The 27,979-nt window shown below is 37.9% G+C and overlaps 2 protein-coding genes across 6 annotated transcripts in view; one reads left to right on the top strand and one right to left on the bottom strand.

Annotated features, from left to right (window-relative positions):
* Nucleotides 1–2,872: 2,872 nt before the first annotated feature.
* On the bottom strand, nt 2,873–17,280 carry LOC122624472 (ras-related protein Ral-a). 3 transcript variants are annotated; one of them, XM_043804021.1, is made up of 6 exons: nt 17,014–17,280; nt 7,350–7,531; nt 7,114–7,274; nt 5,993–6,167; nt 4,472–4,595; nt 2,873–3,397 (listed from the first exon to the last, which is right to left on the bottom strand). In XM_043804021.1, the coding sequence occupies exons 2-5, from the start codon at nt 7,500–7,502 to the stop codon at nt 4,479–4,481; spliced, it is 606 nt and encodes a 201-aa protein (XP_043659956.1). In that variant the 5' UTR covers nt 7,503–7,531; nt 17,014–17,280; the 3' UTR covers nt 2,873–3,397; nt 4,472–4,478. The 3 variants fall into 3 exon arrangements, with proteins under 3 accessions (XP_043659956.1, XP_043659958.1, XP_043659955.1); XM_043804023.1 differs by lacking the exon at nt 17,014–17,280 and adding an exon at nt 7,625–7,778; XM_043804020.1 differs by lacking the exons at nt 4,472–4,595; nt 17,014–17,280 and having other exon boundaries at nt 7,350–7,536.
* A 527-nt stretch (nt 17,281–17,807) lies between these two features.
* Nucleotides 17,808–27,979, top strand: part of LOC122624798 (serine/threonine-protein kinase tousled-like 1) — a 58,674-nt gene continuing 48,502 nt past the window's right edge. The window contains exons 1-2 of one of the 3 annotated variants that reach the window (XM_043804498.1): nt 17,808–18,101; nt 19,122–19,394. In XM_043804498.1, the coding sequence (XP_043660433.1) occupies nt 19,323–19,394 (72 nt within the window). In that variant the 5' untranslated portion in view covers nt 17,808–18,101; nt 19,122–19,322. Of the gene's footprint in view, nt 18,524–19,121; nt 19,395–27,979 lie in introns of all 3 variants that reach the window. The other 2 variants (XM_043804499.1, XM_043804497.1) reach the window with 2 other exon arrangements.

Genomic DNA, 27,979 nt, shown 5'->3' with positions numbered 1-27,979 from the left:
ATACACGAACTAGAGTGCGCAGGTTATATAGCGTGAAATTTTCCATATTTTTTGTAAATACTTCAAAAAGAACAACTGGGAAACTGTGAAGCCTTAAGTTTTATCTGTCATCACGGGGGAATTTTAGTTTTTTTTAAGAAAGATTTTTTCCACCAAAGGGACAGCAAATCAAAAATTATTTTCACACAAGATTGTTTTCTATTAAAGAACAGAAACAAATAAATAATCATACAAAATCGAAATCTATAATCTAGAAAGATATATATATATATATGTGTGTGGAACGTATGTGTAAATGTGTTTGAATGTAAAATGCTTTAGTCACATAAGTTGAAAGAGAAAACTGAATTAACTATATAGAATTACATGCCTGTGTCTGTCACTCGATTTCTGTTACTAATCATAAAAAAAATGTATAAAAATAATAATACGAACACAACATTTTGAATTATAACCTATAACTTTAAAACTAAGTTTTATGTTATCTAATTTATGTTTTTTTTTCGTTGTATTAACTAAAAACCTCTGAAAATGTTTTTTCTGATTTTTTTAAATTATCCTTTGTAAGTAGGCAAGTAACAAATGATTGAACATATTTTTTTTGTGTAATTTGTACTAAACAAAAAATCAAACAAGGAAAACAGCAAACAACAAAACGATTTCATTTTAGAAGTTTAAGTTTAACTTAACTAATTATTAATGTTTAAACAAATTCTTTCTTTAAGTTAAAATCAAATCGGGAGTATTGCAAATCATAACTATCATTAATTCTTACACACAACAAAATAAAAACAAATATAAAAATTTACAAAAAAATATATATTTATAGAGACAGCAACAAAAACAAGAAAAGATTATAACAAAAATCATAAAACAATTTCAAACAAAAAGAAATCAAGAGAAAACCTTTTTAGCTGTAAATGTAACTTGTAAAATTAATTTTAAAAGAAATGCATACAAAATTAAAAAGAAACAAAAAAACAACAAAATTGTTAGATTATAGCAAGAAATAAAAAGCGTAAAAAAAGAATATATATGAAGAATGATATATATATATAATATAAATGTAAATGTGTAAAGAAAAGAGAAAATTCATTAAAAAAAAAAATAAAAAGATATTTGAAAGCAAAAATGATCTAACAGTCTATTCAATTCTGTTTATTTCTCGTGCCGATGGTGCTTTCTTCGCAAAGCAACGGTTTCGTTCCATAGAGCTTGTTTCCTATTGGTCAAAAGAAGCCTGGAAACACGTAAAGGGCTGCCATCATGAAAAATAACAGCTGTTTTCTTTCATTCGGTGCTACCAGCTGCTACCTGCTGAGATTTTTGCTCGCCTGGTGTGCGAAACGAAAAACTGGCCAATTTGAGTGACAAAACGAAATCCGGACCGGTGAAATTTCCGAGTAATCGAAGAGTTTTCCAATTTTAAATACCAGGCGAACAAAAATATCAGTAGGTAGCCAACGATCCGATTTTTTGCTTAAAATAGAGATGCCAGCGTGTAAATGATTTTTTGTCACGCTCCCAACAACCACATGGGATATTTTAATTATATCGTGATTATATCGTGCAAATCTCGTGAAAAACGCGTGAAACACCACGAGAACAATGTGACTGACCATCTCTGATCTGCATTGTGTTGTTGAGTAACGGTTTGGCTCCTTGGAGCTTGTTCCTTATTGGTTAATGTTGCAGAGGGCGGCCATCGTGAAAATATTAACTGTTTTGTTTTATTTTATTTCATTTTCTGCAGACACCTGCTGAGTTTTCTGTTCGCCTGGTGCCTCCTGTCCGGAAATGTTCTATTTAACAGGGAAAATGTTGCGGCGAATGCACAAACCATGTGGCCAAAGATCATTTGCTGTTCTATTCGCTGTTTATTAAAAGGTACATTTCCATGATACTGTGCATACTTTTAGGCCCAATGCAGTAAAATAATCCTGTTTGGTTTTCATATTTTTCGTTTTATTTCTGAGTCAAGCTAAACGTACACTCCATCAATCGACATTTTTAACTCTCGTAATTGTAATTTTTATATTTATATACATGCATGTATATATTATAAAAAAAAATGCGGCTGTTTGATTTTGTTTTGGATATTCGCATGTGTGTTTGTAAGGAGGAAAGAAACAAATGGTTGAGTGCTCTAACTGTGGTCGAGTTTTTGTGTGTGTTACACAAATTTTCACAGGGGAAACTAGGAATATGCTTCATACAAAACTTGAACCAACCATCATTTGATTGCATATATAACTTATATATTTAATAATAATAATTATCATAATAATAATAGCTTAAATATTACAATACAGAATGCAGTTTTACAAAAGTAAACAAAGAAGCAAATCAATCGGGAGTAATTGCTAAACATACATACATATATTGGATGTGTTTCACGGCAAAGAAAAAAAAAAGGTCTCCCAAGCTTATCAGAAACGTTAGTTTACCATTTCTCGTTTGTTTTTGTTGTTTATAAATCCCTACTTATTTGCTTTCGGTTTAGAAAATTACAAAAGTTGCATTAAAAATTTGTTTCGATTCACTTCGTTTACAATTAATAATTGGAGATATTTTTTGTTTCCTTTTTCCTCTGTTGTTTCTTTGCTAGCATTTGAAGTGTTTTATACTTTAAACTATTTTATATATATTTAAATATATATTTAGATATATTTATAAAAAGCTTTTCTGTGTGGTTTCTTGTTGGTTTGTGTGGTTTTGCATTTGCTATTAAACTTTAAAATATTACAAAAAAATGTATGCGTATATATAATCAAACAAGAGAAATATCTGTAGCAAGTTTTAAATTGCATAATTATTATGGGTTTCTTTAGGTGTCTAAGATTGATTATATTTAATATGTTTAAGCTATAGCTTTAGGTTTTAGTTTTAACATTTTATTGTACGGGGGCAACACAAACATCGATGATTCAAAAGAAATAACTAAAAATAAACGACAGAATTTGTAAGCTGCCTGTCTGTGTGCTTCTCTCTTGATGTTTTCGGGAAAATTGGTTGCCTAAATCATATATTTATGTATATTACAATGCAAGTTAACTTGGATTACGTGTTTGAGTTCGGAGTGTGAGTGTGGCAAATAATTTTGATATTTGTAGCTGTTTGTGTGTGTTCTGGTGTTCTCTAAGTTAATTAACTTGTATTAACATATCGTTCTGCTATCCATCTTCGATCCTGTGTTGGTGTTATACGTGTGGCCGTTGTTGTGTTCCAAGTTGTTGCTGCTGCAGTTGTTTCTTGTTCATCGTATGGTTGTTGTCGCTTCTTGTTCTTCATCCTACAGCAGTTGGCAGCAATGAGAGTTGGGCTTCGGCGGCTGTTTCACGTCCGTCTGACGTTGTTTTTTACGCGATGAAATATCCCTGATTAGATCATAAAACACCTAGACATATACAAATAATTTATTAGTGTTTTCTTTTTTGCAGTGTATCTCATAATTATTTGAGGTAGTGGGGTTAAATCGTTTTTCTATTAATACAGAAATTTTGAAAAGTAGCTATAACCAAAGTAGAAAAGATCAATAGAAAAGCCAGGTGTAAATAGTGTCTTAAACTATCTTTATTCACCAGAGAACCGGCTTCTCACAAGCGATATAAAGTTAGTTTTCGAACACAATGGAGAATAAAATAATCATGGATTTTATAGTTTCCGTTGTAGTTTGCAGGAAACGGTATTTTTTATTCCAGTATTACAATAATAATTAAAAGAACATTTTTAAGAAATACCAAACCAATAAACTAAGTGAAAATTTCAGGCATATTCCAACAGCAAATTCAACCAAACTGAAATGCTTTGAAGACTTCAAAAAAATCTCCTTTAAAAAAAGTGTTTGTATAAGCAAGTATGTGTTTGTACAGATGTATGTATTTTTGTTTAAAGTGTTAATGTCAATTGCAAAATGTCCTCACTGCAATCATATTTTGTATAATAGAAAAGTAGATGCATTGAAAAACCTGCGTAAAAACCTAGCGGTCTTTTTTTTTTGATTTTTACCCTGAAAAAATGTTTATACCTTTATACAAAACGTACTTTATAAAGTCTATTAAAAGTAAATGTTAGCCAATACTGCAGAAATGCAATACCATTTAATACTATTTACATTACTATCGATGTTTTTCCACCGTCTTATCCAAATATATCCTGAGTTAGTCTTATTGAAAAGAAACTTTCTCGTTAAAAGTCGGGTGTTTTTAGAAAATATACCTCGTTTGTTAGATTCATGTGTAGTTTTCGCAAACGAAATATGATACAAAAGCATATCAATAAATTCAACAAGCGGATTTGTAAAAAATATATCAAGTTATTAGTAAAAGGAAAGAAAAAGTGCCCAAAAGCAATTAAGCGGGGGTTAAAAGCAACAAATCAGAGTGTCTACGGGGGTTAGGTAGGTGTGTTCATATATTCATATAGGATAGATAATATAGATCGTATTTCATAGTGGAATAGTTGTATGCACCTAATGCCTAAAGTAGGGTACACTTAAGTCTCCGCTTCTTGCATCTATCTTTAGCACGCCCGCTCGTGGCTTTCGAATCTTCGGTTTTTCGTGATCTTATTTCGCGCATCAAATCAAAAAATACCTGTAATTGTGGATTGGGAATAAAGTCATATACAAAGTCAGCATCAGAGTCAATTAGTATTCGCAAATTATTATATAAATTAAGATGATCAAGGACCGAACCAACATAATTACACACAAACACACACATCCTTAGTTCATTTTTAGATAAATAACTATTAGCTTTTGGCAAAGGTCAATTCAACTAAGAAATTAAACCAAATAAAAAAAATTGATTAAAGGCAACAACGTTGAAAGCATGGTAAATTGGGCTACGATATTTGGCAGTGCGTTTATATGTTGTAGCTGTGTGAATATTTGTGGGTGGTTCGCTGTGTAGTTGTGCTTAGGCAGGTAACAAATTGTATGTTCTAAGAAAGGCTATCATTGCTTCTTTCTACAAAAAGTATGGTTGAACTAGAAGAGGCATTTCAAATGAGAATACTGGTCTACCGAAATCTACGAGTATTGCCATTCTTAATTGTGTAATTCAATAACAATTGCTGACTTTATAAACGTTTGTTGTGCGAACATTATTGGAAACCTATTTCATTACATATAAGTATTAATAATATTATTTAAGAGTATTTATCTGAAGGCCCTCAGGATATTCCTGTCCCATTAGTTTCCCATTACAAAGAATTTATCATTCTATTTTTCCCTGATGGTTTGTTTCCTGATTATATTTTTATATATATTTAAAAAGCGTACCAGAAATGGTCAAACGAATTTTCAATGTCTATGTTATCTGAACAACGCCTCTTATCATTATAATATAAAACGCTAGAAATGCGAGTGTGTAACTATAAAGATAGATTGTATTTGAGAGGAAATGGCATAGAAGAAACCATGAGTTTGACGCTGCTTTCTCATATTACAAAAATAATGCTCTAAGCTAGATTCTAGGCTTCAACAAATTTAAGGGAAGAAATCAATTTTTGTTATGATCCGTATTTAAATTATATTTCATTCTACAGAATCATCGCCTATTAAGCAAAAATATTAAGTCCCCTTTTAACTGGCAGAAATTGTTCAGTGAATGAATGTGGATTTTTCTTATCACAGTCTCTATAAATTGAAACTCAAACAACTTGATAAGCAAACAACACTATAAACTGAGTGTTTTGCTAGCGAGAAAGTTGAGAATGCTCAGTGATGTTTTCTTTTAGTTCGTAAGTGAAACAAAGAAAAACAAATCACATCAAATAAACTATGTATGAAAACTAGTTAAACACAAAAAACCGTGTGCAGTTTTCGTTTGTTCGATTAACATTTTAGCTTGCCAATTTCCAAAGAGTTTTCATTTATTTCGTGGACAGATCGAATCGATGGTTTTGTGGTGGAGCGGGTGGTTGGCCACTCCTCCTCTGGAGTGATAGAACCAACACATCACATCTCGGCGGGATCTACACCACTCACCTTGTCCACATTTTCGCGGGTTTTAGCCGAGGTCTCCACATAGGGCACCGCCCACTGCTGCGCCCTCAGCTGGCACTCGCTCAGCGGCACCTTGCGCTTATCATTCAGATCGCACTTGTTGCCCACCAGCAGGAACGGTATGCTCTCGTCATTCTTCACCCGCAAGATCTGTTCTCTGCAAATAATAAACAACATCAAAAGTTTAGTTAATATAGTATTGAAAAGAATTGCGGTAGCATTTAATTTACTTTCTACACCACACAGATTTGCGAATGTAGAAATAAAAACCTTGACAACACTAATGGATAGATAAGCGCACTTATCGCCACTTCGATAGGAGTGACTCAACTCAGTACGTGTGTCACTCCATTTAGAAGCCCGAGTCAAGCAGATATATTTATGTAAACACACTGAAGTGGACAGGCGAACGCATAAACAGTAGGGATCAAATAAATATGTATGTACATATGTACATATGTATACGACAAGCCAGTCACACCCTGTCGCTGCCGACGTCTAATAACAATTTTTCAGCCATATTTATGTACCAGTAGCAATATTAAGTTGCCAAGTTTGAATACTCAATTAGGTCGATGGAAAAGGGCGCTTTAAGTGGGCGTTAAGGCAACGGAGTGGCATATTCATAGGTAGAATTATCGGAAGTAGGCGCATGATATGGCATATTAAAGGTAGGACTATTAACTTTGGTGACTGTTGTGGCATAAGAAAGGGTGGTTTAGGTTTGAGCGTTGAGGGTTGAGATAGTAACTAGTTGTCAATGCGCAGTAATACAAACAATCTTTACCAAGTGAAATCCTAAAACAATCAAGTTATTTCAAACCAAGAAATGAATAAAGATTAATTACACATCGCACAAAAAATGAGGAGCCAACTGAACAACTCGTATGACTAATTAGCACCACAGAATAATAAAAGAAAGATGAAAAAACTGAAAAGCTTGTGTGCGAAATAAAACCGCGACACTTGTCAGCAAAACGCGAGACTCTCGAGAGACCTCAGAAAAATGTAAAAAAATAAAAAAGGCCGATGGCAATGGTGGAAAATGCGGGAAAGCCAGAGGGGGAAGAAAATGCGCCCAGAGAACCGCTTGACACACTCACCTGAATTCCTGGGTTGCCTGGAAGCTTTCGTCGTCTGTAATGGAGAAGACGCAGAGGAAACCCTCGCCGCTGCGAAAGTAGTTGTCTCTGATGGCGGCATAATCCTCCTGGCCAGCCGTATCCAATATATCTATTTGTACTTCCTCGCCATCCAGCACAACCTATGGGTGGATTCAAAACAGAGATAGCTGTAGTAAATGCTCACGTTCACGTTCCGTTCCTTGGAAAGCACTCACCTTTTTCCTATAGCTATCGGCCTTGGTGGGCTCGTAGTCCTCGACGAACTCATCGTACATGAACTGCAGTGTGAGGGCGGACTTTCCCACGCCGCCACTGCCCACCATAATGACCTTGTGGAGCGCCGGTCCGGCTGTCGGCTTCTTGCTCATGATGGCGGGATCGCTCACTCTCTGTGTCGCTGAGTGAGGGAAATACATCATAAATAACTAATTGAATAAATCGCTGCTTTCTGTTTTGGGCAGTCAGCAGAGGTCCAAAAACAGTGAAATACATATGTATACGCATATTTCTCCTTGTCGTTTGCCACTTTTTCGGGTGCAGTTCACCTATGTATGTACGAATGTTTATGGTGCGAATGGGTTTTATGTAAATGGTAAGCTATGAATGGACAACGGCAAAAGAAACCACGATCGTATTTGTGTTACCCCGAATGAGATTGCAGCTGTCAACTTAACAGTCGGCTCACAGGTTTGCTGATTGTTTTTGCCTCGGCTTTTCAGCTTTTCTCGGGGTTACGTAACAAACGAAGGCAATAGGAAAAGCCGTCAATAATTCGCCAAAGTACTTTTTACACTTTCAATGCTCTAGCATTGGCGTATTGAATTAAAGCACTTATAACAAGGAATAAACTTTAATAACATGGCAACTCAAAAATGGAAATCCAAATAGGAAATTAAATACAAATTGTGTTGTAGGCGTAATATTGTTCAGTTGCCTGCTTTTTACGCGTAGGGTATTCCTATCTTCGACTTGAAAACCTCGCCATTTCTGCTTGTTTCTTTCGCTTTGTTCGAGTCGCAAATGAAGCATAAAATGAAAAGTTCATTGAACTATTTACACATGGCGAAGCGGGGCAACAACGGCAACATAAAGGCCAACATACAGCAGCATAATGCAGACCGGGCCAAAATGACGCTTGGGTTTTGTTTGGTTTTTTTTTAATTTTTTCTTTTTGTTGCTGCCTGCAATTAGCCTTTTGTGACCATTCACTCCATCGCCAGCCCTCCATCGCCACCCCGTTTTTATTTGCTCACTGCGTCATCGATTGCAATAAATTGAGGAATTGAATACGACGCATTGAGGGAATATATATTCTACATAAATGAGGCAAAGCGAAATCGAGACACACGTGGCCATTTGGCAGTTGGCCAATTTCCATTCAAGAGTTTAAGCATTCAGACTGATTTCTCACTTGAGTTTGCTTTTTCCCCCAGCTTAACGTTGTTATTATTCCGCATTTGTATCAGGGTTACTAAGTATTTAAGTTACCAAACTAACCACAATGCTTGGCAGAGGAAAAACACAAGCCGCATTGAGTTAACTGAAATGCAACTGAGTTGAAATTATTTTTCATGGTTGTTACCTGAGATAAGTTACGAGTAGCTGGCTTTTAATGGTTCAAAACGCAAAAACTAAGATCTTAAAATTCCCAGAATAAACGAGCTAGCCATATGACTGTGCCAGCTAAATCGCCAAAATGAAAAAGGGTATTTAAAAATTGAGCCAATTCCCTTTAGCTCTGTTTCTTCCGCCTTTTCCTTTTATTTAGCTTATCTAGGCTGCCATTCAGTTTGACGCGGCGCTGGAAAAGTGGAAAATTGAATGGAAAGCGGGCAGGCAGCTGCGGATGTCGAATGAATCTGGAGGCAACAAGTAAGTCAGCCACAGCCAAATGAAACAACGGCCAACAATTGTCAGTCAGTCAACCAGTTGGGCCGCCACTGCGTATGAGTAATCAACGTTAGAGCTGCACGTCAATCAATTTTTACTCGAGAGAGCGCAAATAAAAGGCTTAAAATTGAACGGAGAAAAAACTTCCCACACCCATGCTGAGTCAATTGAATTGTCAAGGAGGATTGTTGGCCAATTGCTAACAGCAACAGCAACAGCAACACCTGGGAAATAACGGCAGCGAACTTGTTTAATTGCATATTACTCATACGCAACGTTGTGCGAGCTTGACAACGCCACGGTATTGGTGGCCAAAAAGATAGGGAATTGTTATACAAATAATTACATATAATCAATGATTCCAATACTATTTTCAGACCCATTTTTAAAGTCTTATAGACGCGGGAACTGCACTTTTTCTAAAATCAACATTATGGCCATTAACTGTATGGTCCTAAAAAAGAATTGGCATTCCAAAACGATTTGCAGCCAGCAAAGGAGAAAAAATAATAAAGTTGCTCACATGCTGCTAGGAATTTACCATATTCAATTGAAATATCGCCGTTCGATTTGAAATCAATTTTCTTTCTTCGAAAAAAGTTGACTCGAAGTGAACCGTCTAGTTAAACGAGATATGGCTCCCATGGCTAATAGTTACCGGTTATGAAAACCAATTGAAGAATCCGAAGTTAACATATGAGGTGAACCGCTAAAAGCTAGAGAAAACATTCAATGATTTCCTCATAGTTTCCCCCAACTTGATCTACATTAGCTCTTTGTTGTTCTCAAAACTCAACTTCGTGCACTTGCCATTAGCAAATAAAAATGTTTGGCTGTCTCGGGAAATCAACAAAGATTTTTTGGTGGTTTTGCTGCTGATTAGATTATGTGGCGATTGGGAATTTGGATTGTGAAATAAATGTATTATGCGTAAACGCATATCGTAAAAACCAATTTAATTGTTATAATAAATGGAAAACCAAAGCAGCATAGAATTTGTAGTTTTTTATGGCTGGCATTAAAACGATGTTCCCCCTAATTAAAAGCGGGCAAAAAATAGAACGGATTGGCAAATAAAAGTACCAAAATTGTATACTTGTGTGTACTATACGAGTATATCCAAACATTTCGTGGCGGATTTCTGCGTTTTGCGGAAATTTCATTTGTTACCTATTGGTGAAAATAATACAATCAAAGTCGTTTCACTTGCCATGACGTCAGTGTTTAGTTGTTTATACTAGTACACCCACCACCACCCCCGTAAAAACCACCCGGCTTTGTGCATAAATTAGCCAAACTTCTGGTTTGAACTTTAAACAAAAACGGAATATCGCTGCCTCAATTTGGTGTGTCAACATAAATTGCCTCTCATGTTCATCAAATATGAATTCTTTAGACTGCATTATGTTTGTCGATCAAGTCTTCAATAAACTAGAGCACTTGTTTACAAAGGAAATTTGCAATGGAAACTGTTGGCCATGACTTTAGTCCAAATAGGTAAAATATCAAAATCTAGAGATTTTCTTTAAAAATCCTACAAATAAATACGCACGTTATGCGTATTATTTCAAATACCTATGAGCTCATTTATCATTGTCAAATATTTGCATTTCAAACACATTAACACAAACCAATTCAGTTTGAATATACCATTTGATTGCTTCCCTAAGTTCTTGTTATTTAATAGGGATTTTGTTTATGCGGTTTTAAAAATACGGTGGCCTTCTGAATTTTGTTTCAACTCTCTAACTTGACATGAGAAATCGTCGAATTTTTCATGTTAACATCCAATCCATATTTTCAAAGCACACATCAAATATTTGCTAAACACGGCATTTATCTTTCAGTACATCAAAGGCTAAAAAGTTTGATTTTGAATCCACAATTTCTTTTCACCTTTTCTCGCACGAACGTGCCACACACTGCAATACTTTCATCGGCAACAATGTTTGCGCATTTCTCTCAAAATATATAAACTACCTATCTGGATTTGATACACTTTAGGTGAACTTTTCCCCCGGACCAATTATTTAGTATGAATAATCGAACTGTTTGGGCGATATTTATTTGGTTCCAAGTGATTTTGAACAGACCCTAGAAGCCTGCGATCGAGCGAATTTATGAAGTTTTTTCGCATTTCTCTGCACATTTTCTAATAGAGATACGTATATATATATATATATATATATTAAACCTCCCGGCTCCGTTGGGCGTCCGATTTGTTTATTACTCATATTATGGTTTCGCCCGTTTTGCCATTCGATTTCGATTTGATTTTTCCTTTGTTTTTCCGTCTATCCCCCATTTATGTTATTCTTTGGTGGTGGGTTGCCAATGACGTCAGTTTTCAGCGTCTTCTCCTTCTGAGTTTAGTTTTCCGTGCCTTTTCATGGTGCTCGGCCACGGTTTGCTTTTAGTTTTATTGTTACAGACAAGCCTCTTCTATTGAACATGTATGTCGGTTACTATCTTTAGGTTCAAAATGACGACTTTGATATTACAATTCTTATAATGTAGCTAATTTCGGACACACACTGAAATCCTTTTCCTCTTTTATTTGATCAACCAAAGATGCCAACCAACTGCGATCGAAATCCTTGAGAGAATCGAATCGACTTGAATCTATCGGTGTAATATCGTCTCTAACGCACGTTATCGAATGTTTACTGTACTTTTTTCTCCCATTTTTGTGGGTGGTTATCCAAGCATGATGTGTGGCATGTGCAACTCGAAGAGTTTAGTTTAATGCTTAAAGTGCACGAAAGTCTACGAGTTTACCGCTATTACCAGTTCCCACAAAACGGGCCTTTCGTGCCTTCTTTGCTCTCTCCGTTCTTCTCTTTGTCACCCTCTTCGCGTTTCTGGCCTTTAGCACTGCCCAAAGTTCCTTCGCCTCTTCGTTTCCATTATACTCGTACCATACCATTAGTGGGGAGGTTGCTCTAATGACACCTAGAAGGGGTAAATATTCGTACATTATGTATATCAGGTGAGCGATTGGGGGCTACCAGCTACCACTCCCATGTGATTTTTGAAAGATTTTCCACTTTTCGAGGATGGTGTTAGGGCTCTTCCCCATGTTTCTTAAGTATTTTACATATTGGGTATCATATGGGTCTGTATCGTCAGATACTACGACTACCATTTCTAGAAGCTTTTTTAGCCAACAGTTTTCCATCCTTCGGATGCGTGTTGCGTGTGCTTCGTGAAATTCGTGTCAGAGTTCCATGTTTGCTCGGTTATATATTTTTTCTTTGTTTTGCTAGTTCCATTTTCCAGCCTAACTGTTAAATTAATACATTTATTTTCTGTTGATTTCAGCTTACTTTGGGCCTTGCTGGCGTTGTTATGGTGTTATTGTTATTGTTGTTGGTTGACTGCCCCCGTGTTGTTGTGGTTTGTTGGCTATAACCTTGAGGCGATTTTGTGGTTAACGAAGTAACAGTTAGTGCAGAGAAAGAAAAAAACCGTCGATTAAATTACTAATAATAATAATAATTAAAAACAAAAAAAAAAACCGAAAAACTTGTGTTCCTCTTTTGCTATATAATTAAAAATTAAAATTTCGTTTTTTCATGCACACATGGACCGCTGAAAATGTTTATAGGACTATCCTACAAGTTTATGGGAATCACTGGAACGCTTTTATGGCCACAACTCACAAGCTCCAAGCCCAAAAATATAAATACCAACTAAAACAGAAGATTTAATTGAGCCACGCCTCCTATTTTCTGCCAAGTTGCTGCCCCATTCGCCACATTTGTGCCCTTTTTTTATATTTTTTTTGCTGCGCCATTGGCGGAATTTGCAACCAAGTGCAGCGCTTTCAAGTCGCTGCTCTTCTCATTTTATTTAAATTTATTTGCACTTTTTGTGCTGCATTCTGCAAAGTGGAAAGGCGTGATTTTGTGCAACTTCCGCACAAGATTAAGTTCAATAAACCGCCACATGTGCGGAAAAAAGAAGCAAAATCCACGCACATTATTGTCTCATTTTGCTCCGTCTGTGTCTCTGTATTCCTCAACTTGTCATCGCAACTTCTTTGACTTTGTGTGGGAATTTTGTGTTGCAGTCTTTTTATTCTATTTTTTGTACACCATTAAATGCAGGTCTAAGATGGTTGCAAGAGTGAAAGAGCACAGCAACGGAGCATGGAGCCCAGAGCACAAAGTGCATTAATCAAGCAGAAAAGAAATCTCAGCAAGTGAACTTTTCTTGTTTCATTGAGGAGATGGCTGCCATTCCTTCGTTAGATCAGTTCAATGCACTTTTGCGATTAGGGCGAATCACACTGAAACAAAAACAATGTCGAAAACATGACAGCAAAGGCATCGAAGTAAAACCCAGCTTATTACTCGACTTTTGGTATGATGGCGCCCCAAACGAATTGATTACGAAAACATGAAGCTCGCGCTGGAATGCAATTTTTTCCAGCTGAGTCACAAAACATACTTATTTCAATTTCAGGCATTTAGCATTTAATCGCCGAATTCAACGACGCTGCGCAGTCGCGTGCTACGCTTTCAATGTCAAGTTTAAAAGTCGCTTCTACACAGTAACAAAATATTTATAACAAAAAAAAACATTATTTTTACAACAGAATACAAATATATTGTGAGATAGATTTGATAATGAGCTATATTGCCTTTAGTATTGGACATAATACAAACATTTATATATATTGAAACTAAACTATTGAAACTAAACTATTATTATTATTCATTCAGCATTAATAAGAAAGCGCTTATTTCTAGATACTTTCTCAGCGTTGTGCGTTTCGAATGCTTTCTGCGGCATTGACTCTTTGAACTCATGTACATTTTTAGTGACCCCTCCCCGGAACTGCAGAGTATTTGTTAGTCTGAGAAAGTGTTGGGCAAAACTTGTTCACTTGTTGTACATTTTTTACAACTTTCTTTGGACGACAAGTCGAGGAAAACTTGCCAAGCGAAATGCGTGGCTCAGACTCATTTACAAAGTGTTTTATTTGGACGAGCAAGTTTGATCTGCCTTTGGAGATAGCTAGGTATCGCTATTGTGTACACAAAACAAGACAAAAAAAATAAAAACTCAATTCACACCGAGTGGTATATAAAAAATAGGTACATAAACGAACAATGCGTGGGAAGTGTTTTCTGAAGCGAGGAGAGCATAATTAAAACCTAGGCATAGTCAGCTCTGATAAAAGATCTTCAAATGCGATGGAGCAACAATAAAAGCCATGGGTAAACACTGGAGAACACTTGAGAACCTGGCCATCAGAAATAAAACCTGTATAAGGCAAATGTGCCAGAGAACTTTGGAGATGCTGATACGATGATGTAACAAACTAAAGTCAGCTAACAGATATGTGATTGCGCCACTTTGGCAAGAATCGTTTGTTCGAAAAACTCACAAGATCACACGATCTTCAAATGTTAAATGCTTTACAAACGGAAATCGTAGATCGGGAACGACGATTAATCAGTTAATTGGAAAATTACAAAGTAATTACACTTGTTTAATGCACAATTCATTGACAATCAGGGCTATAAAAACGTATTTGGAAGACGTTCGTCATAAAATACCGAATTATTTTGCCATTATGAATCATTATTATTGCTTTGTTGCAAAGCGAATCTCAGAAAGTGTGCATTACTTCTGCATTAGACCAACACTATCATTCGTACAAAACAAACTTTATTGTAGCCATAATGGACTTGGCCCAGAAGAAATCTAGAAATAGAACCCATTTCCCTGATTTGTCTCCCTTGACAAACTCCCATTAGAAGTGAAATTAGAGCAAATCACAGCTTGATGGCTATAAATTGGGCTAAGTTGGCCAAGTTGCGCTGTCTTCTGCCTTCGGGCCAAGTTAGCAAATGCCGGAGATGCCAAACAAAAGATGAGAAAAATATATACAAAAAAACTGTGTCACTGCGAAAGATCGTGTAGATCATGGGTCTGTTTTTTTTATCTTGTATGCTACTCCTATCGTTAATCTATTCTCGCCCGACAGAGACTTATATTTGAAGAAGTCAGAGTTGAAACGGTTATTAAACCGTTCTGCTGTATCTTCCTAATAAAGTAGTATATTACACTTTAACTAGAGATATTGTTTACAGTTTTAATAGCGACTTGGTTTCTTGAAACACGAAAAGTCCACGTAAACGTGGCTCATTTTCTACAGCCTGGCATGGAACCATTTCGCGTGAGCTTGGACCTATAAATCAACTTTCTACAAACAAATTTCCGTTAATATTTCGACTTTTATAGTACTCCATCCAAGCCCATAAATACGCGTTTGGAATGTTTTTAAAAATACCGAAAATAACACAGTAAATGTCAAGAGCAGTTATTGATTATTTTGGGTGAGCTCAACTCAGAACGCATTTTTTCGCATATTTCAGCTATTTGGTTTTATTGCTGAGAGCTTTTGACGCCCCTTGGCAACCAAACAAACAAATAGTAATTAGCAAACGTTGGGCAAAGGGGGCGACACAGGTTAAGAACAAATTGTTTGGGAATCAAGAATCATTAGGGCGTCAGAGTGAGTCAGAAACAAATTAAATTATTCAATTAAAAACAAGCTGGCACACAAATTGATCTTGAACTTGAGCTTAATTAGAAACTGTAAAACATGAATTCAAACAATTTTTCTGTGTCACGTTTTTCAGTTTTTCCGTTTTTCAGTTTATCAGTTTTCCATTTTTTGTTTTGCTTTAGCGTGTTGAAAAAAATATGAACATGAAGATGCGGATAAAGTTGAAGCGGATTAACGATTACCAACGAGATCATCGTGATGATCTAACGCTAATGTCAAAGTGGTTCTCCGATTAGCAGCAGAACCCGAGAATTGGCACGTTCGTGGAGATAATGAAAAGTGGGAAAGGAGAGATTCAAGCGAAAAAGGGGTCACTGTGAAAAAAAAAAATAACGCCCCAAAGCGAATGCCATCAAAGCCGATCTCACAAAATAACTGAGATTAAAACACGACAGTTTCCGCGAATTTTCGTGCATTTCAAACCACAAAAATGACTCAGAAGGAACTCGAAACTCATTGTTTTTAAAAACATGTGCTTAATAACCCCAACTGTCAGAAAAAATGTTTGAGCTAAAGAAGAATAGAACAGAAATTTGTAAATTAAACATGAGTTATTTGGATATTTGTATTAAAAATTCTAAATTATTTTCAGTACTTGTGATTTCAACACAATTCAACCGAAAATTCGGCAAACGGTATTTAGAGCGGCGTAAACGAGATCGAAAAGGGGATTTGGAATAAAGAGAGGTTTAAAAGGGAAAGGGGCGATGGGGGCGTGTGCGTGCGTGCGTGTGTGTGTGTGTGTATGAGTCAACGCGCAAAATGCGGGCGGCGACTGCACCTTGCACACCCCGCAAAATGAGAGGGCGATAAAGCAGCAGAGAGCAGCAGCGAGAGCGAGAGAGAATAAAGTCAAGCGGGGTGCGGCAACAAATATTTCCGCTGATAGCCGTTGATAAAAGGCTCTCTCTGCCCTTCTCCTTTCCTTTCTCTCTCTCGTTCGCTCTCCCTCTCTGCTCTGGCTTGCTGAGCAGTTCTCTCCTTTCCTTTATTTTGCTGAATGAAGCACACACACAAAAATGCAAAAATGCCAAGCGCAATACCTTTTATTTAGTTTACATTTAAATATTCAACAAAGCAAAAAACAGCAGAAAAAATTTCACTTTAGTTTTTTTTTGTTCACCTCTTGCTTTGCACACACACACACACACATCCACTTTCTTTGACGTCGACTGCAACGCCGGCAGCGGCGCCTTTTGGCGGCTTTTACAAATGTTGTTTATGAAACAAAAAACCTCTGTGTATATTCCTTTCTGGCAATTAATTGGCTGCATACACCGAGATAAAAAGAAAGTATCTTTCGACACGGCAAAAAATCAAGAAGAACAACATACGAAATATGCGTAATCACTCTATATTGCTGTAGTTGTAAATGCTGGTGCTTCTCTTTTCTCCTTTTTGCGTACTTCGTTTTCTTCCTTCCTTTTTGTTGTATTTTGCGCGTCCGCTTTGGTCAGTCGCTTCGTTTGTTGTTGCTTTGCTGTGTAATCTCGCACTTGATGCACTAAACTAAACAAAAAAAATAGTTGTAGGCGCGATCGGAGAATCGAAAACTGATGAATTAACAGGATCGAAGCACAACAATAAATTGGCTGCTTTTCGGTTTCTCTTCTCGTTCGCCGCACACCGCAATTAAAGTTCCGTTGGTTTTGCTTGCTTGAAAGAAACTAGTGTGAAAGTGGAAAAATACCACAGAAGTGGACCAGTGTGACCGCGTTGCCATTGATTGATAATACCAAACACTCTAAAATCCCACACAATATGACAAAAATACCATTTTAAGACCATCTTGAGTCCCGTTTATACTATAGTCGAGCTTTGGTGTGAGCATTGTTTTATCAAATTGTTGGTTAATAATTCAATTCAGCAAATACCCAATTGAAGCTTCTAAATATACCAAATATGTGGTCACCCTAAGGCGATTTATTGATGTTAGAGATGAACATAGCGAGGTGGGTGTGATCGCTAGGGCTGGTCGTTGTCACGGCTAAGCTGGTGTGTGCACTCGGTGAGTGGAGGAAGTCCTCAGTAACTATGGTTTGTGTACTTGCTGAGTAACAGGTGACTGCCAAACCGCTACTTTAACAGTCACAATTGTGCATGTTAGGCGCACTCATCGTTCCGCCAGATGGCTTCTTTGCGCATACGATTTGGTATTTTTTTAACACCTACTTACAGTATATTTTTAGGCCATTTCTGCGTGTGTGCGTTCGTGTGAATATTGTGAATATTTTTTTACTGTGAAAATAGACAAAAATCGGCTGTGGAAAACCGAAGTAAACACATTTGGGTATCATGGCGATGGGCCCTTAACCTTAACCCTTCAGTGCCCTGCCGACAGTGCCACGCCACAAACCCATACCCCAAAAGAAACAAAAGCGAAAAAAAAACAGAACAACAAAAAGCATTGCAAAGTTGCAGCCTCTGAAAGTTTAAGACAATCGCCGATCCGATCGGAAGCGGAAGATATATGCTCGCTACACCAAATGGCATGGTAAACACCTCTCGTGCACCCCAAAAATGTAAAGTCGATAGCGGAAAAGCCGTAGAAATAGCACAATTCCTTAAATCGCAAACTTAACCTCGCAGCGTTGTGTGCAAAAACGGGGGAAAAAGAAGGAACAAAAAAAAAGAAGGCAACGCAAAGCAAAGCAAACGAAAAGCGAAGCGAGTGCGAGCGGGATAGCGAGAGTCGAGTGAAAAGAGTCTCGTATTGTTGTTATTGTGTAGTGGCTTTTATTTTATCTCAGCCGGCGATTTAATTCTCTCGCACTCACACAACCGCACGGGAATAAAAGTAAATTCAAATAAATACACTCGCAAAAACGAATTGGCACCGGTAGCAAATCCAAAAAACATGTGTGTGTGTGGTGTGAGTGCTTAGGGGCAGTTGGAGGCGTGGCGCTATATACATATGTATGTATAAATGTGTATATGGCAATTAGTAGATCTAGTTGGGCCGTTCATCTTGCTCCTTTCCGCTATCGGCCTCGCTCTTTGGCCTGCATTTTCTTGCCGAGTGTGCAAGGAAAATAACAAAAAACCTCACTCCAATTGGAGATTCGAGATGCCGATCTCTAAAGCGCAGGCAACGCAACAACAAAGCGCAAAGCGGCAAGAAAAAGCGGAAAAGAGGAAGATTCGGACTAAAACCTATTGGGATTTCATCTGGGAACATTAACCCTTAGGCGGGCTGAAGTATTCTTTAAAATCTATTGATAGATTGTACAACAAATACGTATTTCATGTAAAACGACGCCAAGTTTTCCAGTTATTCATGAGCTTACTAATTAAACATTAACATAGCAAAAAACAACACACAAGTATTTCACTGAAACACAATTGATAATATATATTTGGTAATTTTTTGTTTGGCGCTATGAGCGCAACAAAAACGCTGATAAGATGAAATGCCTGCTGATAGGGGACTTTATATAAGCCACACAGTGCGTGCTAAAAATATACATATGGCAAAATAGCGATTTTAAATTTATTAAATTCATTAATTTTTCAGATGAATTTGCCACTTTATTGCCATGGCTCTGACAAATCTTGTCGCATTTGTTGCCGACATTTGCAATCGATCATTAAATCACTATCAAAATGTTGAATAAATAAACCAACCAACGACCACAACAAAATCTCAGAAAAACTCTTTTATCTGAATCGAAAACAAGAAAACAAAATTCCTATCGAAGGTAATAATCACATAGTAATGGATCAATTTCAAACTTCACTGAATCCACGGAAACAGGAGCTTCTGGAGGCTCGATTTATTGGAGTGAGGGTAAGTGCGAAAGATTTCGATTTGAATATGATTTATTCTTATATTTTATAAACAAAAACAAAAAGTTATATGGTATATTATGCCGAGGCTATGTAGCTTCTTTCCATTTTGATTCACAATTATCGAGTTGCCCCCAATTTCTCGCTGTGTATGACGTCGCATAGATCGCCGCGATTGGCTGTCAATGGGCTGGCCCCTGGGGCCATCGAAGGGTTAATGGCAAACGGTTATTGCACTTTGGAACTTTTCTTGTTTCGTCGAGATGCACATGCAGATGCAGTTGTTGTTGCAGATGCTTTTCCGAAGTTTTTGCCCCTTAATGTTTTCTTTTTGCACTTCTTTCTTGGCTTTGTGCCGCTTTGAAGCGCAAGAAGAGGTATGAAAATGTGGAAAAAAAGCGAAAATAAATTAGCATCGGCGGATGGGAGAAGAGAGAACAAGAAAAATGGAGAAATTGGGAGGAAAATGGGCACAATTGTTGGGATAATGCAAAGATGAGGCTGTGTGCGTGCGTGTGTGTGTTTCTGAGTGTGGGAATGTAAGTGGGGGGAGATGGGGGAATGGTACCCAACCACCAACACCCCACCCCTATATTCCACCCACTTCTGAGCTGCTCTTCAATGGGAAACCACACCAAAACAAATCTTCCAGGCAGTTTGCTTGAAAATTAAAAGAAACTTAATTACCATGACTCAAGCAACTACAACATTGAACCTATGTATTTGTAGATTCGATTTGATTCAGTATGTTTGTGTTACTCCACTTTTTGGCCAGTGTAGGTCTTAATCGCAGTACTACCACAGACGCACACATTGCCATCACCTTGTCGTTGTTGTTGTTGTCAACATTTCGTCAGACACACACACACACACACACACATGCAAGCACAAGGCAATACATAAATGCACGGCACTCGCAGTACATAGGAGCACATAAGGATGGGGACCACAGACACACACATAGGCATATTCGCACCACCCACCTGAGAAACTCACGGAATGCCTGTACACCACCCACTTACCACCCACTTTCCACCCATACAGCTCCTCTTTTTGGTCTATTTGGTTTTTTCGGGCACTGCTGCTTCTCTTTTTTTTCATTTTGCCACGTCCCTCTTTATTTTTGAGTGTAATCGAATGAAAGTGCAAATAAAATAACAGCTGATAAGCCCAATGTTTCAGCGACAGAAGAATCTGTGAAGAAAGCCAGATAACAGATAATGGGAAATGGTAAAGACCCCGTTTAAATATAAGGTTTTAAGGAAAATGTATAATGTATTCAAGTCGAATGTTTGCTGACTTCAGATTTGCTATTAAAATCATTTTTATTTTGCTGACCGCGAAATACTTTTCAAATATCGGCACATAATAAGATATCGATAACAGCGGGAAAACAGAAAGCGAAAATAACAGCATGCAGTGCACTTCCGCATGTTACTAACATTGCCACTGACGTTTCGCCGGCCGTCTCTCTCGCTCTGTCTTTTTTGCCATTCTTTTAGCTTTGCTCTTCCTCGCGCTCTCTCGCCCTCTCTTTCCCTCTCTCTTTTAATGTGGTCGTAGGTCGGGCGCTGTTCGCTCTGCCGACGCTGACGTCGCAGTTCCTCCTGTTTTTTACTTTCAAGGAAAGTCTAAAAAAGCAGATAATAACAAAAAAAAATGTATATTTATTTAAATTTGTTTAATGCTATTGAAATATTTAACGTCACTTTAATATAACGATTAAAATATATATGTAAATATTATTAATCAAAAATTAAAATTTGTTTCAAATATTAACGATCTTAAAATACAAAACCACGTATTCTTTAGTAAGACAATTTTTTTTTAACAAGCAAATCTTTTAATAAACATTCATTGTCTTTAGTTCTATACAATATTAAGCCAAAGCATTAATGTTTTGAACACAACTGTAAGTCAAATGTGATCAAGGATTGTTTAAAAAGGAGAAATGACAAAAATGAATTTTTGTTTACATTTTCTTAGTAGCGCGGAAACAACAATATTGAAACATAAAAGTAGCTTAGAAAAAAAGATCCGAAAACAGGAGTAAGGATTTTTCCAAGGAAATCTGAAAAAGGGCAACAAAAACAACAGCTTTTCGGCGGCAGCATTCGCGAAACCCCGCTGCCGCAGTCGACGACAGCAGCGGCTGCGGCAGAGGCAGCGACTGAGGAAGACGAAGCTGCGTTTTTGGCGACGTTCACCGGCAGTTGTAAGCGGTTCGTTCTCGTTGTCGTTTATCGCAGTTGTCCTGTTTGTCTTTTCCGAGTTTTCGCCTTCTAAACAACAACAATAACAACAACAACAACAGCAAAAGAAGGAAAATCAGCAAAAGAAGAAAAATAGTAAGAAGCAGACAGAGAAAGCAGAGCAAAGACTGAGGGACGTCGGCTAAGCAGAAGGAGTTGCAAAAGAAAATCCCGTAAAAGTTAGCCACAAAACTGACTGGCACGCAAGAGCGAAGAGAAGGCGGAAAAGTGGTTTTCCAGCGGCGCACTTCTCCACACATTTCCACGCCTCAATGGAGTTTCTGTTTAGCCGCTGTTATCGATATCGTTATCGCATCACCGCTTGTTGTTGTCATCGGCGAGACTAAGAGAGTTAGAGAACAAGAGAAGCGAAGAAAGCTAACGGAAACAAGAGAAAACCCATTGCAAAAAATGCAATTTCTCTTGAATTTTTTGAACAAATTTTTTTTTCCGTGCAGTGCTTGATAGTGCAAAAATTTATTAGAACAAGTATACAACAAAAAACAAGGAAAATTTGAAATATGAAAAGAAATCCGTGAAAAGTGTGTGCCACAAAAGCAAAATTACTCCAAAAGAAATTAATTGATTCGTAGAAATCAAAAATTCAGTAAACAAACATACCAGTTGAAGGAATAAAGATAATACAAAAGTAAACAATGACTAAAATTAAATACAAATTGTTAGATCTCCGCATAAATAGTGAATAAAGCAAAGATCACAAGTTTGTGTTAAACAAATACATTAAAAGAGGTAATCCTAGAAAAGCTGCAATTTCAAAATAAAAAGCAAAAAGCCCAAACAAAACGAGAGAAAGAAACAGAAAGAGGCAGCAAGAAAAGGAGAGAAACAGCAGAGATGCCTGTGGTAAAACAGCGGAAAATGAGCCGCTTTAAGGTTAGTCCATAAAATAAAAAAAGAGTTGTGATTGGGAGGAATGTATCAATACCGTATTAAAAAATATTTTATAATATTTAAGCAATAACGTATCACCTTCTTTATATATCTTTTTTTTTTTTTGCTGAATAGACAATTTTTATAGAAAATTGGTCAAAATCTTGAAGCCTGAGTGGCACAACTAGAAAACCGAATTTCTCTTTTGTCTAGCTCTTCCTCTTCTCTGGCTACTTCATATTCGGCCACTTAATTCTTGGCCATCCCAATGAAAAAAATCAAATACACCACAAAAAACAAAAACAAGTTGGAAAAAATTCGTAGTAAGGTGAAAAAAAATCGCAAGTTCAATGAACTTGCCATGAAAATTATACGCTGCCAGCTCACGACGACAGAAGAAAAGGCCAAAGAAGAGGGGCGAGCAAGGAAGAGAGGAGGATAAAGAAGCGAACAAAAAGAAGTTGAGGAAAAAAGGCAAAACTAGTCATGCGTCGCTGCTGCTGCTGCTGCATAGATTTTGCGAGTGCGACCTGACCTAAAATGCAAAAGTACTTTTTTCTTTCGTTGAGCTGTTAAAACGACACGTCTCTCCAAAAATGACTGTTACTTAACAGAAGATAAGAGGAAGAAGAAAAAAAATAAAGGGTAAAGAAAAGCTGGTGGACCGAGTTTAAGTATGTCCGGAAAATCATCACTGTTATAAGAAATGAAATGAAATTCTAGGAGTTTTGGGTTGACCTAAAGATTAAATAGCATAATCTGGGTCAAGTTAAAGAGTTTAAATTAAGAAATTCAATGAAACTTCTTAAACTATGTTTAAATATTTCTATTTAAATGTATTTCTCTTTTTTTTTTAATTTTTTCACTCAATTTTAAGTTGATCCCTAATCATTTTCGAAATTCTAAAATATATTTCATAATTATTAAACTTTGCCGTCATTTTAGTAGAATATTAATATACAAATATACACGTTACTCTTGAAGCAATTTGATTAAGTAATCAGGAAGAAATGTTTCGTTTAGACTGAAATTTGCTTTACGAGCTTTGGGGCGTTGGAAAAGTGTGTGGTAATATGTATCCTAGAAGAGGGTTGGGGGTTGCGGGAGATTTAGGCTTTTGATGTCCACAAAAGGCGACGACAACTGCGGCTCACTGGCGCCCCCTGGAGGACAATACCATATATGTATGTTCCTTCTCTCTATACATATATGTATGTACCTTTTTCGTTTTATTTTACTTATTTCTCGCTTTTTCTTGTGCTGATATAAAGGAGATAAGAGAGAGGGGTGTTGGGGATGGGCGCATTTTATAGAGAGGATTTTGGATCGGTTCGGGTTTTCAGGGGGGTTCGCATTCGTAGGTGCCGCCATCTGTCGGGGGGTTTTTTTTATGAGTTGACATCACAACGGATATGGAATTTTTCAATATTTACGGTGGCTGGCACTGCTTTTGTTGTTGCTGCTGCTGTTGTTGTTAATGTATGCAGCTCACACATACACTGGGAGAAACATTTTTGGTAGGGGTTGGGTGGTGCGCAAAAGCACCTCCCCTCGCAAAGCCCCTGTTTTTCCCTACGCCCCTTGAGAGTCTCCTCTTCGTGCTTATGTAAGAATTTTCAGCATGTTTCGCTTTTATATACTTCGAGTGGGCGTCAGCTGGGTGAGGAGGGTGAAAATGGGGCGGGGCTGCCCACGCATAACACCCTTAGCCTTATTTTCCCTATTTTTCCCATTTTTTTTCTGCCATATCCAGCAGCCGCACACCCATCTCTGCTATCCCTTCTGTTTGCTATTGCTTTTGGTTTGTTTTCCTTTTTGGTTATATATTTGTAATTTATTTAACTGTTACATACTCATCATCGTCGGGAAATGCAGCTTTGCCCAGCTATGCGAATTTGTGGTGCTGCCAAAAAAATGCAAAGTCTTAAAGCATCAAGAACTGGTGCCATTTGGAGGCGCTTTATCAGTATTACGCATACGCCGTGTGTGGCGACGGCAAAGCACGTAAAAGTAAATATATTTAATGGGGAGAATGGAGGAGCGGTGGAGGGTTGTGTTGGGCTGAGAACAGGGTTGAGGCTTATATATATTAATAATAGTATGCAACTGTTGCACATGCGGCGGATGCGCAATGATTGTACTGTAATATTTACGAAATATTAGGTATACGTTGTGGGTCGTGGCTTTAAGTAAATTCGAGAGCCAAGCTTAGTAGAGACTATATATTGCCTTGGCTTTCAAGTAATTCAAGCTTTAGGTAATTAAGCTTACGAATGTCATATGCTGTGAAGTTTTATTCGCACCTCATCAAAAGGTTAAGTGCGTGAGCCGAATTGCCGTGTGATTTGTGATAGTTTTAGCAAAACATATTCGACTTTTTAATTTAGTTAATTTGCATATTTGCTTTGCCGATAGGGGAGGGGGAGGGCGAAAGGCATTTGTGACCAGATTAGGAGCTGCCTGCAATAATTTGTGCTATGTATACATAAATATAATTTCTATGTACTTAAATGGGTGGGGGGGTGTTGCCATATAGACCAGGAACTAATATAATATGCGTTAAGTATATGCCGCTCAACGCACACACACATACACTCGCACACTCGCAGTGCCATAATTCAAGCGTGTGTATGTATGTAAGTGTGGCTTTTGTATAATGAGAATCGTTGGCCATCGCATTATACATATTTATATAATTGCATTTTGTTTGCTTATAAAGGATGTACCCACACCCACAGAGATGTGTGCACACACACACACGCGCACACTCGCTCAAAAGCACACATTTATAATGAGGCGAGGGTGGTTTTAAAACTTCTGCTTCCTTAGTTAATTTAAACTTTTACAAACTGGTTACGGCTTTAAGGCTAAAATGCACAGCACAAGCAGTGTTTTGACTTGAATAAATAAAATAAAACTTCTGTCGTTTGTTAAGAAGTCTGGGAACTTCATAAACTGCCCTCGACGCCTGTCACCCGTTCTGTATGTACAACTCTGTGGTCTCCTCAGTGTTTGTCCAACATTTGCCAGTCATAAAACCCCCCAACGACACAGATGCATGCAACATATATAAGCCATATTCACAGCACGGAGATTACGATTTTCGCTTGGATTTGGCAATTGAAAATTAGCGGATTAGGGCTGATGCCTCAGCGAGGTTTCACTGTGATGTTGGGCGGGGATGTCGGGGGGTGCGGTTGCGGTTTTTGGGGGGTATTTATTGCTAAATGGTTATCATTATTATGCTGAAATATAACTGGAGAACTACACATGTACACAATGCTCTTCCACTAAAGGATGTACACGACAATTTGATGGTTTTGAAAACGCTCTGCCGTCCTTGTACCAATGAAGCTTTAGAACTCACTTAACTCACCTTCGCATTAACACTACAGTGGGATCCAGTATTATTGGCTAGCTTAGGAAAGTTCCACTGTAGACTTTCGTGCCAGTGTTTTTATCAATGCTTTGGCCACTGTGTCAACTCACGCGCTCATCTCCTAGTGTCCTGCTACTGCTACTACTCCTGCTCCTGCTCCATGTGTATGTGTGGGTGGCTCTGTGTGTGTTCAGTGTGTGGGTGGCTCTGTGGCTGGGTGGCTTAGTGTACTGCCTCAGTGCCTCGCCGGCTGCATGGCAACGCAGCTCGACGCATTTCAGCCGGATGCCTCCAGTGGCAACCAGTTAGTTTTGAGAGCACGGAGAACTTAGAATGGAATGGGATGGTAAGGGATGGGTTGGATGGATGGATGGATGGATAGATGGTTGGATGGTTGGATGGCTGAATGTTGTGGGCGGGACTAATAGGTGCGGGGTCCGAAACCATCGAAACATTGCCCAGGCACAGGCTACGCAGGCTACAGGCTATTCCATTTCCTCGGCACTTTGCACATAGTTATAAGCCCCGCATCCGCCCGATCTCGGCCCCCTTTGTGGCGCGGCTACAGATGCAGATATACAGATACAGATACAGACAGCTCTCGGCTCCAGATGCGGATGCGGATGCGGATGCAGATGCAGATATACGGATAGCAGGATGCATATACATACACATACATATGTATCTGGTGCTGGCGATGGCGATGGCGGCGGCATTCGTTTCTGGTACATAGAGCACATCTATGCCTCCACTTTGTGTGTCCGCCATGTATCGGCAGCTCAGCTCCTTGTTAGTTTTCCCTCAATCGCATTTCCTTCTTTCACTTTTCCGCGCTTTCACAAGCTTTCCCTGATTTGGCAGTCTCCTTTTCGGAGCATACTTATTCGGTTGCATTCTTAAAGAACCGAATAGGCTAAATACTTTTAAGAAACTTAAAACCCCCAAATAAAATATATCTATTTCAAACACAGGAGCTACAGCTGTAGACTGACTCCGTTGTACTAATAATTACCAAATACCAACGATCTCCTCTCCATTCATGCTGATTTAAAAGATGTACCAATTTTTTTAAGTCATGTCCGTTTTTATTTACTCACTTCGTTTTCATTAAGTTTTTCTGAGTGTGCTGCAAGTTTGGACTTGCAATAGCAGTTTTGGTGTATAATATATGTTTATATACCATCTGCTTTTGATGTTTTTAAAACTTTTTGCGACTCCCTCTCACTACTTTTCTTTTGTGCTTCCCTCTTTTATTTGCTTTGTGTTCATAGCAAATTAAAAATTCAATTTTGTTGTGAAACTTTTGCACTTTCCAATGTAACTGCCCGTCTCCTTACCTTCAAGGAATACCGAAGGACCCGCCTCTATTATCCTTGCCCTTTGCCCTACTCCCCCCCTTTTTTGCAAAATATTCTGACGTTGCGTGCATTTGTGCAATATGTTAAATAATTGAGAGAGTGAGTATGGCAACTCATAACCCTTGCACATTTTCCAGGTTTTTAAAACCCTTTTCCATATTCTCCACCCCTCTCTCTTTGTCTCCACCTTTCTTTATCCCTTTGCTTTGCGCCTTTTTCGTGTCCTTTGCTGTTAGCATTTTGCCTACATATATGCGAGTGTGTGCACCACGCCTGCAACATTTTGCCTTACAAAAAGTTCACTAGTTTCTTTTTGGCGGTGGGTGGCAATCCTAGGTGCGCACCCTGTATATTTTGGGAGCTTTCTAGATAGCAGTTCCAACTCATGAACTGGAAATGGAACGTAAATACTGAAATTCTTTCATCTTCGATCTGTGGAAACAGTAGGATTATAAACAGATCGCTTAAGAATAAGTCCAAAATCACTAGTAATTTTAGCAAAAACATTAGAAAGAGCAGCAGTGACCACACGAGGACCAACAACAACATCGAAGAGAACAACAGGAGCAACAACAAGATGCAGCAGCAACAGAACAAAAACAACAACAACACCTCTAATTGCGCACTTTGCGTTGCGATTCTCGGCATTTGCAATGGGCTGATGTTGCTGGTGTTGCTGATGTTGCTGCGGCTGAGACGACGACAA

The sequence above is a fragment of the Drosophila teissieri genome, chromosome X (genome assembly GCF_016746235.2).
Source record: "Drosophila teissieri strain GT53w chromosome X, Prin_Dtei_1.1, whole genome shotgun sequence".
NCBI lineage: Eukaryota > Metazoa > Arthropoda > Insecta > Diptera > Drosophilidae > Drosophila > Drosophila teissieri.
This window is presented reverse-complemented; position numbering and strand designations above follow the sequence as displayed.

Bases quoted from the DNA above. Each gene is read 5' to 3' on its own strand.
- LOC122624472 (XM_043804021.1), bottom strand. From the start codon at position 7,502: ATGAGCAAGAAGCCGACAGCCGGACCGGCGCTCCACAAGGTCATTATG. The intron at 7,275-7,349 runs GTGAGTGCTTTC...ATCCACCCATAG, and splicing joins CCGATAGCTATAGGAAAAAG to GTTGTGCTGGATGGCGAGGA. The intron at 4,596-5,992 runs GTGAGTGGTGTA...CCACAATTACAG, and splicing joins CCCGCGAAAATGTGGACAAG to GTATTTTTTGATTTGATGCG.